Source organism: Oncorhynchus keta, unplaced genomic scaffold (genome assembly GCF_023373465.1).
Source record: "Oncorhynchus keta strain PuntledgeMale-10-30-2019 unplaced genomic scaffold, Oket_V2 Un_contig_16133_pilon_pilon, whole genome shotgun sequence".
NCBI lineage: Eukaryota > Metazoa > Chordata > Actinopteri > Salmoniformes > Salmonidae > Oncorhynchus > Oncorhynchus keta.
Genome location: NW_026279724.1, coordinates 107,501 through 125,000, shown reverse-complemented (window position 1 = coordinate 125,000; position 17,500 = coordinate 107,501). Strand labels below are relative to the sequence as shown.

Below are 17,500 nucleotides of genomic sequence, written 5' to 3'. Positions count from 1 at the left end.
GCCCCGCCCCTAGCCCTGCAGCCGCCGCCCCTCGGTCTCCGGAAATCAGTCCCGCCCCCCCACAGCTGCCAAAAGGGGCGGAGACCCAGGACAAGAGAGGAGAGGGACAGCCCCTGCAGGATTACCCACAATCCCTGGAGCCTGGTAAGGGAACTCACACTGTCCATCATCTCTGACTATGTCCCAAATATCTCTCCTTCCTCCCAAAGTGTGCACTTGTTCAATTCCCTTCACTGATTTGAAAGGCAATGAAGGGTATTAAATAACCCCACGAGCTCATGCCTCCACCAACCTAAGGGTTCTACATTTGTGGAAGAAGTGAACAGGTGCTCTCTTCAGGATATTGGAGAAACTATTGGGACACATCCCCAGGTTACATTCCAATATTCACACTAACATTTCACTGAGGTTGCGTTTACACAGGCAGCCCAATTCCGATATTTTTTCCACTAATTGGTCTTTTACCCAATCACATCAGATCTTTTCACATTAAATCAGAATTGGGCTGCCTGTGTAAACGCAGCCTAAGTGATATTTTAGAACCTCTCTGAGGGTCATATGAGAAATATGTATGATGAAAATAGACTGTTAAGAGGGATATACAAGACAGTTAGACACACACAGCTCATTCAGCTGTCAAGGATTCATCCACACTAACAACCCTGGCCTTCAAAGTCTATCTGGGAAAACTGTAAATGACTGATAGGTCTGACACAGCAACAGAGGATATAGCAATACAAATCATCATCCAGCAACAGAGGACATAGCACTACAAATCATCATCCAGCAACAGAGGATATAGCACAGAGGACATACAAAAATCATCATCCAGCAACAGAGGACATAGCACTACAAATCATCATCCAGCAACAGAGGATATAGCACTACAAATCATCATCCAGCAACAGAGGACATAGCACTACAAATCATCATCCAGCAACAGAGGATATAGCACTACAAATCATCATCCAGCAACAGAGGACATAGCACTACAAATCATCATCCAGCAACAGAGGACATAGCACTACAAATCAAATCATCATCCAGCAACAGAGGACATAGCACTACAAATCATCATCCAGCAACAGAGGACATAGCACTACAAATCTTCATCCAGCAACAGAGGACATAGCACTACAAATCATCATCCAGCAACAGAGGACATAGCACTACAAATCATCATCCAGCAACAGAGCAACAGAGGACATAGCACTACAAATCATCATCCAGCAACAGAGGACATAGCACTACAAATCATCATCCAGCAACAGAGGACATAGCACTACAAATCATCATCCAGCAACAGAGGACATAGCACTACAAATCATCAAATCATCATCCAGCAACAGAGGACATAGCACTACAAATCTTCATCCAGCAACAGAGGACATAGCACTACAAAGCAACAGAGGACATCATCATCCATCCAGCAACAGAGGACATAGCACTACAAATCATCATCCAGCAACAGAGGATATAGCACTACAAATCATCATCCAGCAACAGAGGACATAGCACTACAAATCATCATCTAGTAACTGCCACAGCCTATGGGGTCCTTAATGATATTGTTCTGCTTCTTTGGCTCTTGCCTGTGCCTGTGTCCCAAATGTCACCCTATTCCCTAGACCTTGGTCAAAAGTAGTGCACTAAATAAAGAATAGAGTGCCATTTGTGACGCATCGTGTGTGAGTGGCTGGGGTTGGCTGGCGAGCCCTGGGATTGACACATAAAGCAGCTCTGAGCTGGAGAAGTAAACACATAAAATGGCTGCCGGCCCGGCTGGTCTCTCTCTCAGCACTGTCACCTCGGTAATGACTGAGAAACACCTCGCTCAGAGCCTTGGAGGCTCCGCCCCCCCAGGCCCACACCCTCTTCATCACCATTAACGCCTCGCTAACTGCCTTGCTATGCCATTCCACGCCAGAAGATATAAAAGTGGCAGGCCACCTTTGATAAACGAAACCTCCTACACTTCAAATAGCAAGCTAACACACACACCTACGCTGAATAACACGTCCACACATGTATACGCACACGCACACGGTTCACTCCCCTTCCTGTGTGTTGTGAGATCAAGGCGCAGTGCCACCTACGTAATTTCCTCTTCCTGTGCCTCTCTACCCTCTCATGACCCTGGAGTGAGTTCTATTCAGGGCGGGTCCTCAGGGTTAGGCCTTTTGAACAGCCTCTGACCACACTTCACAGGAGAGAGAGAAAAAAGTCGTAGGGACGATCATCTGGCTTTTGAGAAATGTTTTTGCCCTTTGTTGTGAAGCTTTTTTACTTATTACTTATTTCTCTTTTAAACCTGCCTTTTCTCTTTCCTATGTTTTTATAGACTTGCCTCCTGGATACACCTACCCTGCCATCGCCATGGGTTACAGGAGCTGCACATCGCCCCACGATGTCCGATTGGCCGAGCCAGCTGACCTGGAGGCGGTTCAGGCGGAGCCTGCTGAGAATGCTCCCCAGCCTCTCTCCAGCCTAGGGGCGGAGCTAGAGTGTCAGGCCATGGTGAGGCCCCTCCCACACCAGGACGTGGAGGAGGAAGAGGAGGGGCAAAAGGAAGAGGAGGTGCAGAGAGAGGAGGTGGAAGCCAGAGAAGCAGCAGGCAGCTGTGGACCTCCAGATCAGGAGCATAGGGAGGAGCAGGAGGAGGAGGTGTCAGTGTGTCCTCCTACGGAGAGCCGTGTGTGTGACACCGCCTCCTGTCCCATCCCTATCCCCCTCTCTGAGGAGGAGAACCACAGAGATGACCCCACCTCCACCCTGGAGGAGCAGGAGGAGGAAAAGTGCAAGGTGGAGAGAGGACAGCAGCAGGAGGTGGCAGGAGAACAGGAGGAGCAGGACTCCACCATCATCGACCTGGACCCTCCCTGCACTGCCCAACCCCACCAGGAGGCAAATACTGAGGAGGAAGAGGAGGGAGGAGAGGAGGAGAGTACTCCTAATGATGACAACCACTCAGTAGAGTTGGTGTGCCTCTCCCCCTCCTCTCCCTCTCTGTGCCCCAGCCAGTCTATCATCACCCTCTCCACCCCCCTGAAACCCATTGTGCCTAGTTACTGGAGCCTAGAGCTGCTGATCGCTGCAGCCTTCTGTGCCGACGTCCCTCCGTTTCCCATGCTGGCCTCCAGCACCCTCCAGCCCCAGGCCTGTGACACCCATCCCTGCCCCAGCCACCCCCACCACGGCATGGAGCTGCTCAGCGAGCTGGCCGACCTGGAGCTCCAACAGCACCGACACAACACAGGAGACAGCCAAGGTGAGAGAGATATAGTCAGACAGACGGACGGACAGGCGAACAGATGGATGGACAGACAGCAGTCTGAAATGATGTCATTGTAACTAGAAGCTGATTGAAATGACAATCAGAAACAAATGATGTCATTTCAACCAGCCCACTAGGGTGATGTCACTTAAAGCTGGAATCCTTATTTATTTATTAGGATCCCCGTTAGCCGACGCCATGGCGACAGCTAGTCTTACTGGGGTCCGACACGTAACGAAAAATACATTACAGATAAAAGACTTTACAATCCTCCTAACTCTTTCTTTCCAAGACTCCCCAGAGATCTCTTTCTACCAGCAGTAGCAGGCTTCCTAGAAGAGTCCTCTAATGATAGAGCAGGAGAGAGAGAAGCAGCAAACCTCTGTTACAATACAGAGCCTTGATACAATACAGACCACTGTTACAATACAGAGCCTTGACAATACAGAGCCTTACAATACAGAGCCTTGATACAATACAGACCCTGATACAATACAGAGCCCTGATACAATACAGACCACTGTTACAATACAGAGCCCTGATACAATACAGACCTACTCCTTGCAATACAGACCTCCATCAATCAATACAGAGCTGTATCTCAGAGTACTCTGTACAATCTGCCTTGATACAATACAGAGCTCGCTACAATCAGAGCCTCTGCCTCTCTCTGTCTCTCTCTGTCTCTCTCTGTGATCTCTCTGTCTCTGTCTCTGTCTGTCTCTCCTCTCTCTGTCTCTCTCTGTTACAATACTCTCTGTATCTCTCTGTCTACTCTGAGCCTCTCTCAATCTGAGCCTCTCTCACCCTCTGCCTCTGTTACTCTGTCTCTCAACTCTGACCTCTCTCTCTGTCTCTCTGTCTACTGTCTGTCTGTCTGTCTGTCTCTCTCTCACCCTCTGCCTCTCTCTCTGTCTCTCTCTCTCTCTGTATCTCTCTGTCTCTGTCTGTCTCTCTCACCCTCTGCCCCTCTCTCTGTCTCTCTCTCTACTACTGTATCTCTCTCTCTGTCTGTCTGTCTGTCTGTCTCTGTCTCTCTCTCTCTCTCTCTCTCTCTCAGAGCTCTGATCTCTCTCCTTGATCTCTCTCTTGTCTCTGTCTCTGTCTCTCTCTCCTGCTCCGCTCACCCTCTGCCTCTGTAAAATCCACACACACACACAATCACGTGCGCACATTCGTGTAAGTACACACACACAATGTGTGATAATCAGAGCAAAAACAGTGGATGTTGTTGGGACCCTGGAGCATTGCCTCAGTAATTACAACCCATTGTTTTAAAGTGCCGTTTAAAGCTTCCTCGGTTTCAAAGCACCCCAGTCAGCGTTTAGTTTTTTTCCGTGTTCATGCAAAAGGATGTTTTGTGTTTACCCCATCTTCCTAATACATTTACCGGGTCCCAAAAGATGGCTTGACTATAAAAGGACATCATCAAGTGATTTTTAGAGTGTTCTTGTTTTGGCTGTGTGATGTCATCGCAGGCTCTGAGGAGTTTACTAAAGACATCAGTAAGCATTACTAGGTGACTTCTTGTAATGATAGAACTTCACACAGTCCCTCATCATGTGTAGCCCCCAGGGTGGAGATAGATGTCCCAACCTAGTACAGCAGTACGGTATTATCATTTCTGAGCCGAGCTGAGCCCATCCGAACTATCTCTGTACTGCACTGGCCTGGTTACAGTATGCACAGTGTGAAAAGGGTACTGTCTGTATCCAATATATTCCACCACAACAGCCACAGACCTACAGTACAGTAGATGTCTATACTGCATGGTGAAACCCTGGGCCAGATGGTCAGGTAGTACCACAGACCTACAGTACAGTAGATGTCTATACTGCATGGTGAAACCCTGGGCCAGATGGTCAGGTAGTACCACAGACCTCAGTCTGTAGATGTCTATACTGCATGGTGGAACCCTGGGCCAGATGGTCAGGTAGTACCACAGACCTACAGTACAGTAGATGTCTATACTGCATGGTGAAACCCTGGGCCAGATGGTCAGGTAGTACCACAGACCTACAGTACTGTAGATGTCTATACTGCATGGTGAAACCCTGGGCCAGATGGTCAGGTAGTACCACAGACCTACAGTACAGTACTGTAGATGTCTATACTACATGGTGAAACCCTGGGCCAGATGGTCAGGTGTACCACAGACCTACAGTACTGTAGATGTCTATACTGCATGGTGGAACCCTGGGCCAGATGGTCAGGTAGTACCACAGACCTACAGTACTGTAGATGTCTATACTGCATGGTGAAACCCTGGGCCAGATGGTCAGGTAGTACCACAGACCTACAGTACTGTAGATGTCTATACTGCATGGTGAAACCCTGGGCCAGATGGTCAGGTAGTACCACAGACCTACAGTACAGTACTGTAGATGTCTATACTACATGGTGAAACCCTGGGCCAGATGGTCAGGTAGTACCACAGACCTACAGTACTGTAGATGTCTATACTGCATGGTGGAACCCTGGGCCAGATGGTCAGGTAGTACCACAGACCTACAGTACAGTAGATGTCTATACTGCATGGTGAAACCCTGGGCCAGATGGTCAGGTAGTACCACAGACCTACAGTACAGTAGATGTCTATACTGCATGGTGGAACCCTGGGCCAGATGGTCAGGTAGTACCACAGACCTACAGTACAGTAGATGTCTATACTGCATGGTGAAACCCTGGGCCAGATGGTCAGGTAGTACCACAGACCTACAGTACAGTAGATGTCTATACTGCATGGTGAAACCCTGGGCCAGATGGTCAGGTAGTACCACAGACCTACAGTACAGTAGATGTCTATACTGCATGGTGAAACCCTGGGCCAGATGGTCAGGTAGTACCACAGACCTACAGTACTGTAGATGTCTATACTACATGGTGGAACCCTGGGCCAGATGGTCAGGTAGTACCACAGACCTACAGTACAGTAGATGTCTATACTGCATGGTGAAACCCTGGGCCAGATGGTCAGGTAGTACCACAGACCTACAGTACAGTAGATGTCTATACTGCATGGTGAAACCCTGGGCCAGATGGTCAGGTAGTACCACAGACCTACAGTACTGTAGATGTCTATACTACATGGTGGAACCCTGGGCCAGATGGTCAGGTAGTACCACAGACCTACAGTACAGTAGATGTCTATACTGCATGGTGAAACCCTGGGCCAGATGGTCAGGTAGTACCACAGACCTACAGTACAGTAGATGTCTATACTGCATGGTGGAACCCTGGGCCAGATGGTCAGGTAGTACCACAGACCTACAGTACAGTAGATGTCTATACTGCATGGTGGAACCCTGGGCCAGATGGTCAGGTAGTACCACAGACCTACAGTACAGTAGATGTCTATACTGCATGGTGAAACCCTGGTCCAGATGGTCAGGTAGTACCACAGACCTACAGTACAGTAGATGTCTATACTGCATGGTGGAACCCTGGGCCAGATGGTCAGGTAGTACCACAGCAGCATCTGTTTGTTCCACACTGACATGACCTCTCAGAGGAACGTTCCTGTGTGTCTGTCAGCTCATTCTAGCTTCATCTCCAGCTCTTTCCTCCATTCATTTGAATATGATGAAGAAGTAACACTTTGTTTCGGATAGCAAGGCTTGGGTCAGTTTGATTTCAATTCCAGTCAATTCAGGAAGTACACTGAAATTCCAATTCCAATTCTCTCGAATGCTTTCAAATGAGGAAACTGTCGAATTGGAATTAGAATTTGGTTTACTTAATTAATTAGACTTGAAATGAAACTGACCAGAGCCCTGTTGGATAGACCATATGGAGCATGTCAACTGCATGTCCAATGATTTTCAACTAGAAAGTGTCTGCAGTCCATCTGCAGATGTTCAACGAACAAACATTAGAAGACTATCAGCACTGCAGCATCTCAACAGCATGTCTTAGCCTTTCAGCAGCATCTCAACAGCATGTCTTCATCCTTTCAGCAGCATCTCAACAGCATGTCTTCATCCTTTCAGCAGCATCTCAACAGCATGTCTTCATCCTTTCAGCAGCATCTCAACAGCATGTGTTCAGCCTTTCAGCAGCATCTCAGCAGCATGTCTTAGCCTTTCAGCAGCATCTCAACAGCATGTCTTCAGCCTTTCAACAGCATGTCTTCATCCTTTCAGCAGCATCTCAACAGCATGTCTTCAGCCTTTCAGCAGCACCTCAACAGCATGTCTTCAGCCTTTCATCAGCATCTCAACAGCATGTGTTCAGTCTTTCAGCAGCACCTCAACAGCATGTCTTCAGCCTTTCAGCAGCATCTCAACAGCATGTCTTCATTACGTTTGTAGAGCTACAGATGAGCTATCCAAGTAAAGTGTTACAGAGGAAGGTGTGCTGCACAGGATCACACCCGAGATGGAATTCAAATAAAGATAAGATACTGGAATGACACATAACATCTAACTCTGAATGACCATGTCTGTCATTATCACGGCTCGTTTTCCTTGACCCCTGATCGAGTCTGTGTTTCGACCCACAGGAGAGGAGATGTTGATCTTTGACCTCCAGAGTCTTGCCACCCTGGCAGCAGCCCGTGCCTTGGAGCTGGGTGCCCAGGAGGGTAGCGGGGAGGGTGCCGGGCGGCACTACCCGGCCCGCAAGACCCTCAATCTGCGCAGGAAATACAGCTGGACACCTCGCCACGAACCGGTAGAGTACAACTATACTGTATCCTGATGTTCTATTTACCATTAGAATAGAATGCAGTACATTCAAAAAATACATGTGAAGGAATTTTAAATGGTTAAGTGCACACTCTGATTTTAGACTGTTAGTTTAATAGCATGTATAAGCCTTTAAAAGCATTTAAAATCAAATGTATTTATAAAGCCCTTCGTATATCAGCTGATATCTCAAAGTGCTGTACAGAAACCCAGCCTAAAACCCCAAACAGCAAGCAATGCAGGTGTTGAAGCACGTTGGCTAGGGAAAAACTCCCTAGAAAGGCCTAAACCTTGGAAGAAACCTAGAGAGGAACCAGGCTATGTGGGGTGGCCAGTCCTCTTCTGGCTGTGCCGGGTGGAGATTATAACAGAACATGGCCAAGATGTTCAAATGTTCATAAATGACCAGCATGGTCAAATAATAATAATCACAGTAGTTGTCGAGGGTGCAGCAAGTCAGCACCTCAGGAGTAAATATCATTTGGCTTTTCATAGCCGATCATTAAAAGTATCTCTACTAGAGGTCGACCGATTAATCAGAATGGCTGATTAATTAGGGCCGATTTCAAGTTTACATAACAATCGGAAATCTGTATTTTTGGCCACCGATTTGCAAATTTTTTTCATAGATTTTTTTTACACCTTCATTTAATCTTTTAACTAGGCAAGTCAGTCAAGAACATATTCTTATTTTCAATGACGGCCTAGGAACGGTGGGTTAACTGCCTCGTTCAGGGGCAGAAAGACAGATTTTTACATTGTCAGCTCGGGGGATTCAATCTTGCAACCTTACAGTAAACTAGTCCAACGCAATAACGACCTGCCTCTCTCTCGTTGCACTCCACAAGGAGACTGCCTATTACGCAAATGCAGTAAGCCAAGGTAAGTTGCTAGCTAGCATTAAACTTATCTTATAAAAAACAATCAATCATAATCACTAGTTAACTTCACATGGTTGATGATATTACTAGATATTATCTAGTGTGTCCTGTGTTGCATATAATCTGACTGAGCATACAAGTATCTAAGTATCTGACTGAGCGGTGGTAGGCAGAAGCAGGCGCATAAACATTCATTCAAACAGCACTTTCGTGCGTTTTGCCAGCAGCTCTTCGTTGTGTGTCAAGCACTGCGCTGTTTATGACTTCAAACCTATCAACTCCCGAGATGAGGTTGGTGTGACCGAAGTGAAATGGCTGGCTAGTTAGAGTGCGTTAATAGCATTTCAAACTTCACTCGCTCTGAGCCTTGGGGTGGTTGTTTCCCTTGCTCTGCATGGGTAATGCTGCTTTGATGTGGTGGCTGTTGTCGTTGTGTTGCTGGTTCGAGCCCAGGGAGGAGCGAGGATAGGGACGGAGGCTATACTGTTACACTGGCAATACTAAAGTGCCTATAAGAACATCCAATAGTCAAAGGTTTATGAAATACAAATGGTATAGAGGGAAATAGTCCTATAATAACTACAACCTAAAACTTCTTACCTGGGAATATTGAAGACTCATGTTAAAAGGAACCACCAGCTTTCATATGTTCTCATGTTCTGAGCAAGGAACTTAAACGTTAGCTTTCTTACATGGCACATATTGCACTTTTACTTTCTTTTCCAACACTTTGTTTTTGCATTATTTGAACCAAATTGAACATGTTTCATTATCTACTTGAGGCTAAATTGATTTTCTTGATGTATTATATTAAGTTAAAATAAGTGTTAAATCATTATTGTTGTAATTGTCATTATTACAAATACATTTTTTTCAATCGGCCGATTAATCGGCATCAGCGGGTTTTTTTGGGGCCTTCAATAATCGGTATCGACGTTGAAAAATCATAATCGGTCGGCCTCTAATCTCTACCACTCCTGCTGTCTCTAGAGAGTTGAAAACAGTGGGTCTGGGACAGGTAGCACATCCGGTGAACAGGTCAGGGTTCTATAGCCGTAGGCAGAACAGTTGAAACTGGAGCAGCAGCACGGCCAGGTGGACTGGGGACATCAAGGAGTCATCATGCCAGGTAGTCCTGAGGCATGGTCCTAGGGCTCAGGTCCTCCGAGAGAGAGAAAGAAAGAGAGAAAGAGAGAATTAGAGAGAGCATACTTAAATTCACACAGGACACCGGATAAGACAGGAGAAGTACTCCAGATATAACAGATTCATAAAATACACTTGATTGATTGATTAGTATTGTGAACATTCAGGCATGCCCGGCCAAGGGCACCATGGAGAGGATGGAGGGTCCAGAGCTGGCCATGCGGGTGAAGCTGGCAGAGCTCCAGAGGCGCTACAAAGAGAAACAGAGGGAGTTAGCCAAGCTACAGAGGAAGCATGACCACCAGTAAGATACACTATGTCCTTTACTATCCTCCTATATACATGATCCTTTACCATGTCCTGTACTACCATCCTATACATTATCCTTGACCATATCCTTTACTATCATCCTATACATTATCCTTCACCGTGTCATTTACTATCCTCCTATATACATGATCCTTTACCATGTCCTTTACTACCATCCTATACATTATCCTTCACCGTGTCATTTACTATCATCCTATACATTATCCTTGACCATGTCCTTTACTATTCTCCTATACATTATCCTTGACCGTGTCCTTTACTATCCTCCTATACATTATCCTTCACCATATAATTTGATGTAATCCTATACATTATCCTTCAACGAGTCCTTTACTATCGTCCTATACATTATCCTTCAATGAGTCCTTTCTATCATCCTATACATTATCCTTCAACGAGTCCTTTACTATCATCCTATACATTATCCTTCAACGAGTCATTTACTATCCTCCTATACATGATCATTCACTATCATCGTATACATTATCCTTCAGTGAGTCCTTTACTATCATCCTATACATTATCCTTCAAGGAGTCCTTTACTATCCTGCTATACAATATCCTTCAACGAGTCCTTTTCTGTCATCCTATACATTATCTTTCAACGAGTCAATTACTATCCCTTATACATTACAATATACTATCATCCTATACATTATCCTTCAATGAGTCCTTTACTATCCTCATATACATTATCCTTCACCATATAATTTACTATCGTCCTATACATTATCCTTCAACGAGTCCTTTACTATCATCCTATACATTATTCTTCAACATGTATTTTACTATTCTCCTATACATTATCCTTCAACATGTACTTCACTATTCTTCTATACATTATCCTTTACCATGTACTTTACTATTCTCCCATACATTACCTTCAACATGTACTTCACTATTCTCCTATACATTATCCTTGACCATGTCCTTTACTATTCTCCTATACATTATCCTTGACCATGTCCTTTACTATTCTCCTATACATTATCCTTGACCATGTCCTTTACTATTCTCCTATACATTATCCTTGACCATGTCCTTTACTATTCTCCTATACATTATCATTCAACATGTCCTTTACTATTCTCCTATACATTATCCTTTACCATGTACTTCACTATTCTCCCATACATTACCTGTCACCTCTTTGAAAATAAGTGTTTTAACTCTCATGTGTTATCCTGTGGGGTCAAAACCTTATCTTGTTAAAATATCTCATGACTACCTCCTAGTCTCATGACTACCTCCTAGTCTCATGACTATCTCCTAGTCTCATGACTACCTCCTAGTCTCATGACTACCTCCTAGTCTCATGACTACCTCCTAGTCTCATGTTGTGATACTTTGCTAGTCTCCTAATCGCTCCTTTAAATGATTTCTCAAAGCAGCCCACGAAACAAACTGAAGCCATGACATCACACTCCCTTTCTATCTCCTGAAGGATTCCCTCCTTCCTTCTCCAGTTTATCTGGTCCTGTGCTCAAATACAGTGTCTTAGTGTTCTCATGAGTGTGTGTGTGTCTACAGGAAGGAGGAAACACCTCGCAGCCCTGCTCGTAGAGGACCGGGGCGGCCCAGGAAACGTAAATCAACCCCCACCGCTGGCCCAGGCTCCTCCTCTGAGACCCAGAGGAAAGTCAAGTGAGTGTGTGTGTGTTGTAAGGCTCATCTCCCTGCCTGGCCATAGCCCAAACACACTGACAAGCCTCCTACATATCACTGCAATCCAGGAGACTCATGCCATCAACAGGAAATGGGAGAACCCAGCTGACCCCTTCAAGGAAGTCCAGTTTAACCTAATCTTTACCTAATCAGCACAGAGACTACATTGTATTACAGTTTAATCCACATCGGTGGTGCGTGTGTGTGTTTGTGTGGGAGCCTGTTTGTGCATGTGGATGTTTTAAGTGTATGTATTCATTTCAAGATGTCTTCTGTGTAGTGTGTGTGTGTTCTACACATGTGTATGTGTGGTTGGGTGTGTTGTGTCTGTCCACATACTGTCTGGGAGTGCCTCTGTGTGACTGTGTTCCATTGTATTCCTCTGTCCATGTGTCTCAGCCAGTTTCCGCACAGCTCATTTAAAACCTGAATGGCATTACTGTGGGCCAGAGGACGGCCAGGAGGGCTGGGGGGGCCAGGAGGGCTGAGGGGCCAGAGGGGGGGCTGGGGGGGCAGGAGGGCTGAGGGGGCAGACGGGGGCCAGAGGAGGGCCAGGGGGGCCAGAGGAGGGCTGAGGGGCCAGAGAGGGCTGGGGGGCTGGGGAGCCACGAGGGCTGAGGGGGCAGGAGGGCTGGGGGGCCAGAGGGGCAGGAGGGCTGGTGGGCCAGAGGCAGGAGGGCTGCCCCCCCAGGTGGCTGAGGGGGCAGAGGACGGTCAGGAGGGATGGGAGGGCTGAGGGGGCAGGAGGGCTGGTGGGCCAGAGGGGGGCCAGGAGGGCTGAGGGGGCAGGAGGGCTGGGGGAGCAGGAGGGCTGAGGGGGCAGGAGGGCAGAGGGGGCCAGGAGGGCTCAGGGGGGCCAGGAGGGCTGAGGGGGCCAGGAGGGTTGAGGGGGCAGAGAGGGGCCAGGAGGGCAGAGGGGGGCCAGGAGGGTTGAGGGGGCAGAGGACGGCCAGGAGGGCTGGGGGGGCAGGAGGGCTGAAGGGGTAGAGGGGGGCCAGGAGGGCTGAGGGGCCAGAGGGGGCCAGAGGAGTCTGGGATGTGCCTGGGAGCTGAGAGCGGTGGAAGGGGGTTGGTGGGGGTTGTAATTAGAGTCCTGTGAATTATCCTGTAATCTTCCCCAGCTCCAGGAATGGGACATGGCCTATCATTAAGGCCAGGGAGTCAGAGGGGTCAGGAGGGGATCGGGTCGGTCACACAGGGCCGTACAGCCGCCAAGACACACTGACACACACTGACAGCCCGTTGCTCTCAATTTATCAGACAAATTATAGTCGCATGCATTGGTTGAAGCACAATGTTAAATTCAAATCTCGCTACCGTCATATCTAAGCCAATATGTCACCAATGTCAATGACAATTTGCAAGTCAACTTGATTGAAGGTACACAACACGCCTCTCGTCATTAGCCGTCTGTCCGTTAACAAGAACCATTATACCTGCATTTTGACAGGGTCGTGAGCATTAGGGTCGAAATACTTTTTTCTCTCCCAAAATTTGTTCAAATTCTAGACGTCGGATTAAAAGGGGACCATTAGACTTAGATTCATTTGGACTGAATAAGTTTGTAGGTGCAACAATTTTTATTAATATTGCAATTTATTGCTCTCATGTGCACATTTCTTCCCAATAAAAAACAACGATGTGCTCCCTTCTTTGTAGCAGTTCTGACAATGATAACATATTTCATAAAATCTCAGAAATGTCATAAAACATCAAATAGGGTCGAGCAACTCGGTTGCTGCGCAACAGTAGCAGCTTGCAAGTAGAAGGCTAGCAGCTGTAGCTAGCTAGCTAACACCAGTTGAATGAGAACTAAAAGGAAGGTAGCTAGCTAGCTAACACCAGTTGAATGAGAACTAAAAGGAAGGTTGCTAGCTAGCTAACACCAGTTGAATGAGAACTAAAAGGAAGGTTGCTAGCTAGCTAACACCAGTTGAATGAGAACTAAAAGGAAGGTAGCTAGCTAGCTAACACCAGTTGAATGAGAACTAAAAGGAAGGTAGCTAGCTAGCTAACACCAGTTGAATGAGAACTAAAAGGAGGGTAGCTAGCTAGCTAACACCAGTTGAATGAGAACTAAAAGGAAGGTAGCTAGCTAGCTAACACCAGTTGAATGAGAACTAAAAGGAGGGTAGCTAGCTAGCTAACACCAGTTGAATGAGAACTAAAAGGAGGGTAGCTAGCTAGCTAACACCAGTTGAATGAGAACTAAAAGGAAGGTAGCTAGCTAGCTAGGTAGGTATATTTGGCTATGGTTTTTCATATGGCTGAAGTCATCTGTGTAAACTGCTGACCTGAACACTTGTGTTGTAATCAGAGCACAAACAAATAAACTGTGTATATCATCGAGGCTGGATGTATTTCTGGATATAGGCCTATTGTAAACGTGGATTATTGTAGCGTCATCATCTGTATTGCAAAATGAAATACAAATACACACATAACTTTAAGCTACATAGTCATTTGAGGTAATTCACTGTTCATTGTTCAGCACAGCAATTGATAAAACAGGACCATGTTTGAAAAACAAGTAGTTCTGAGTTTATGTCAATTTTACACAGGTAAGCTAAAGCTTCCAGAAACCAGGAATGCAGACAGCTCTATAGACCTCTATGTCTATATGAGGGACGATGTTCAACACACCACCTCCTGTTATTCTGTTGGGTACCGACTGATGAAAAAAAGTTATCATGAAATATATTTATTGTTCAATGACATATAATGTTAAAATAAAGGTTTAACATTATCATATTACTACAAGGCAAAACAGCTCATTCAATCAACCCTGATGGTGTTATAAGTATTAAAGAAAAGCTTGCTTTCATATAATAAAAAAAGCTTCAAAAGGTATTGGAATGGGATAATGTCTTAGTTTAGACTGGGAAGAATGCAATACATTACATTGTATGTTGTACAAATCACATTATTGTGGGAGCACCTCCTCGAAGAGTATGAATTAGGCTGTTTGAGAAGGTTTGAATCCTAAGCAACCAGCATACACATAGTTTTAAAGTACAGTAGACCAACATAGCTACTGTAGTTGGTCAAATCTGTGTGCTGGAAAACCTTGGTAGAGCATGGGTGGAGTAGGCCTTGTGGTGCTGGAAAACCTTGGTAGAGCATGGGTGGAGTAGGCCTTGTGGTGCTGGAAAACCTTGGTAGAGCATGGGTGGAGAAGGCCTTGAGGTGCTGGAAAACCTTGGTAGAGCATGGGTGGAGTAGGCCTTGTGATGCTGGAAAACCTTGGTAGAGCATGGGTGGAGTAGGCCTTGTGATGCTGGAAAACCTTGGTAGAGCATGGGTGCAGTAGGCCTTGTGGTGCTGGAAAACCTTGGTAGAGCATGGGTGGAGTAGGCCTTGTGGTGCTGGAAAACCTTGGTAGAGCATGGGTGGAGAAGGCCTTGTGGTGCTGGAAAACCTTGGTAGAGCATGGGTGGAGTAGGCCTTGTGGTGCTGGAAAACCTTGGTAGAGCATGGGTGGAGTAGGCCTTGTGGTGCTGGAAAACCTTGGTAGAGCATGGGTGGAAAAGGCCTTGTGGTGCTGGAAAACCTTGGTAGAGCATGGGTGGAGTAGGCCTTGTGGTGCTGGAAAACCTTGGTAGAGCATGGGTGCAGTAGGCCTTGTGGTGCTGGAAAACCTTGGTAGAGCATGGGTGGAGTAGGCCTTGTGGTGCTGGAAAACCTTGGTAGAGCATGGGTGGAGTGTGTGTGTGTGTGTGTGTGTGTGTGCAGTAGGCCTTGTGGTGCTGGAAAACCTTGGTAGAGCATGGGTGGAGTAGGCCTTGTGGTGCTGGATAACCTTGGTAGGGCATGGGTGCAGTAGGCCTTGTGGTGCTGGAAAACCTTGGTAGAGCATGGGTGCAGTAGGCCTTGTGGTGCTGGAAAACCTTGGTAGAGCATGGGTGCAGTAGGCCTTGTGGTGCTGGAAAACCTTGGTAGAGCATGGGTGGAGTAGGCCTTGTGGTGCTGGAAAACCTTGGTAGAGCATGGGTGCAGTAGGCCTTGTGGTGCTGGAAAACCTTGGTAGAGCATGGGTGCAGTAGGCCTTGTGGTGCTGGAAAACCTTGGTAGAGCATGGGTGGAGTAGGCCTTGTGGTGCTGGAAAACCTTGGTAGAGCATGGGTGCAGTAGGCCTTGTGGTGCTGGAAAACCTTGGTAGAGCATGGGTGGAGTAGGCCTTGTGGTGCTGGAAAACCTTGGTAGAGCATGGGTGGAGTAGGCCTTGTGGTGCTGGAAAACCTTGGTAGGGCATGGGTGGAGTAGCCCTTGTGGTGCTGGAAAACCTTGGTAGAGCATGGGTACAGTAGGCCTTTTGGTTCATGTGAATTTCCTTTATTTTTGGTCATTAGACCAATTCCTACTTCTCAATAAAAACATATTTTTTAGTTTTTAATAAATCAGTGGGTAGCTCATAATTGTTATCCAAATTCTGACATAACATATGAATAATACATGAATATTAATAATTAATCTGGATGTGGGTGATAGTGCTCGTCCCAGGGAAACACAGAAACTAAAGAGGTTCCCACAAACATCAGCCGCCCATATCTTTATTTTGCTATGTCGGTGTGTAAATGCTCATTGGTGGTATCCAGATTGGAGTGTGTGTGTGTGTGTGTGTGTGTGTGTGTGTGTGTGTGTGTGTGCCTGTGTGTATGTGTGCATACATGTGTTTGTGTGCTTGTGTGTACATGTATACATCTGTGTGTGCATCCATGTGTATGTGTGTGTGTGTTTGCGTCTACTCGCATGTGTGTACATCTGTGTGTGTGTGTGTGTGTCTCTGTGTTGTCAATTTTCAATTAGTGCTGTCATCAATGTCCATATGGAAGCCTTGGAGGGGCTTAGTGCCACCCCAGAGCAGCCAACAGTTCTATTCCCTCCCTCCCATTTCTGGGCAGCGTTCCATAGTGCTCCCAGCTCTCCCACTGTGATGTCAACTCTATTCTCCTTCCGCCTGTGTACCCCTGCCCCCTTCCCTCACATTCTCCCCTCCAGTCCTCCCCCACCCCTCGTCCAGCCAGGCAGCACAGGGACACTGATGCCCTGTGACAGTGACACCAGAAATGAAAGGGCGGTAGGCGGCAGGGCCTACAGCGAAGGGATGGATGGAGGAAAGGTGGAGGGAGGGAGGGTGGAGAGGGAGATGGAGGGAGGGTGGAGAGGGAGCTGGAGGGAGGGTGGAGAGAGAGATGGAAGGATGGATGGAGAGAAGGGGAGATGGAAGGATGGATGGAGGGAGGGTGGAGAGGGAGATGGAGGAGCATGACTGGTCTCCAGTTACAGTAATGTCTCCATGACTCGTCTCCAGTTACAGTAATGTCTCCAGTTACAGTAATGTCTCCATGACTGGTCTCCAGTTACAGTAATGTCTCCAGTTACAGTAATGTCTCCATGACTGGTCTCCAGTTACAGTAATGTCTCCATGACTGGTCTCCAGTTACAGTAATGTCTCCATGGCTGGTCTCCAGTTACAGTAATGTCTCCAGTTACAGTAATGTCTCCATGAATGGTCTCCA

The 17,500-nt window shown here is 46.8% G+C and overlaps 2 protein-coding genes across 2 annotated transcripts in view; one reads left to right on the top strand and one right to left on the bottom strand.

The window, feature by feature from the left end:
* LOC127919266 (BAH and coiled-coil domain-containing protein 1-like) overlaps positions 1-17,500 on the top strand; it is a 69,735-nt gene that overhangs the window by 17,843 nt on the left and 34,392 nt on the right. Inside the window, 5 exon segments of the mRNA XM_052502738.1 lie at positions 1-144; positions 2,342-3,268; positions 7,776-7,945; positions 10,154-10,290; positions 11,847-11,960. The exon segment at positions 1-144 is cut by the window's left edge and continues 132 nt beyond it. Of these exon segments, the coding sequence (XP_052358698.1) occupies positions 1-144; positions 2,342-3,268; positions 7,776-7,945; positions 10,154-10,290; positions 11,847-11,960 (1,492 nt within the window).
* On the bottom strand, positions 5,556-7,299 carry LOC127919260 (uncharacterized). The gene is made up of 2 exons (XM_052502737.1): positions 5,852-7,299; positions 5,556-5,713 (listed from the first exon to the last, which is right to left on the bottom strand). Exons 1-2 carry the CDS (start codon positions 6,771-6,773, stop codon positions 5,640-5,642), a joined length of 996 nt encoding a protein of 331 aa, XP_052358697.1. The 5' UTR covers positions 6,774-7,299; the 3' UTR covers positions 5,556-5,639.

Excerpts from the sequence above, each read along its gene's own strand:
- LOC127919260 (XM_052502737.1), bottom strand. The coding sequence starts at position 6,773 with ATGTCAGTGTGGAACAAACAGATGCTGCTGTGGTACTACCTGACCATC. Across the intron at positions 5,714-5,851 it reads AGACATCTACTGTACTGTAG|GTCTGTGGTACTACCTGACC; the intron begins GTCTGTGGTACT and ends ACAGTACTGTAG.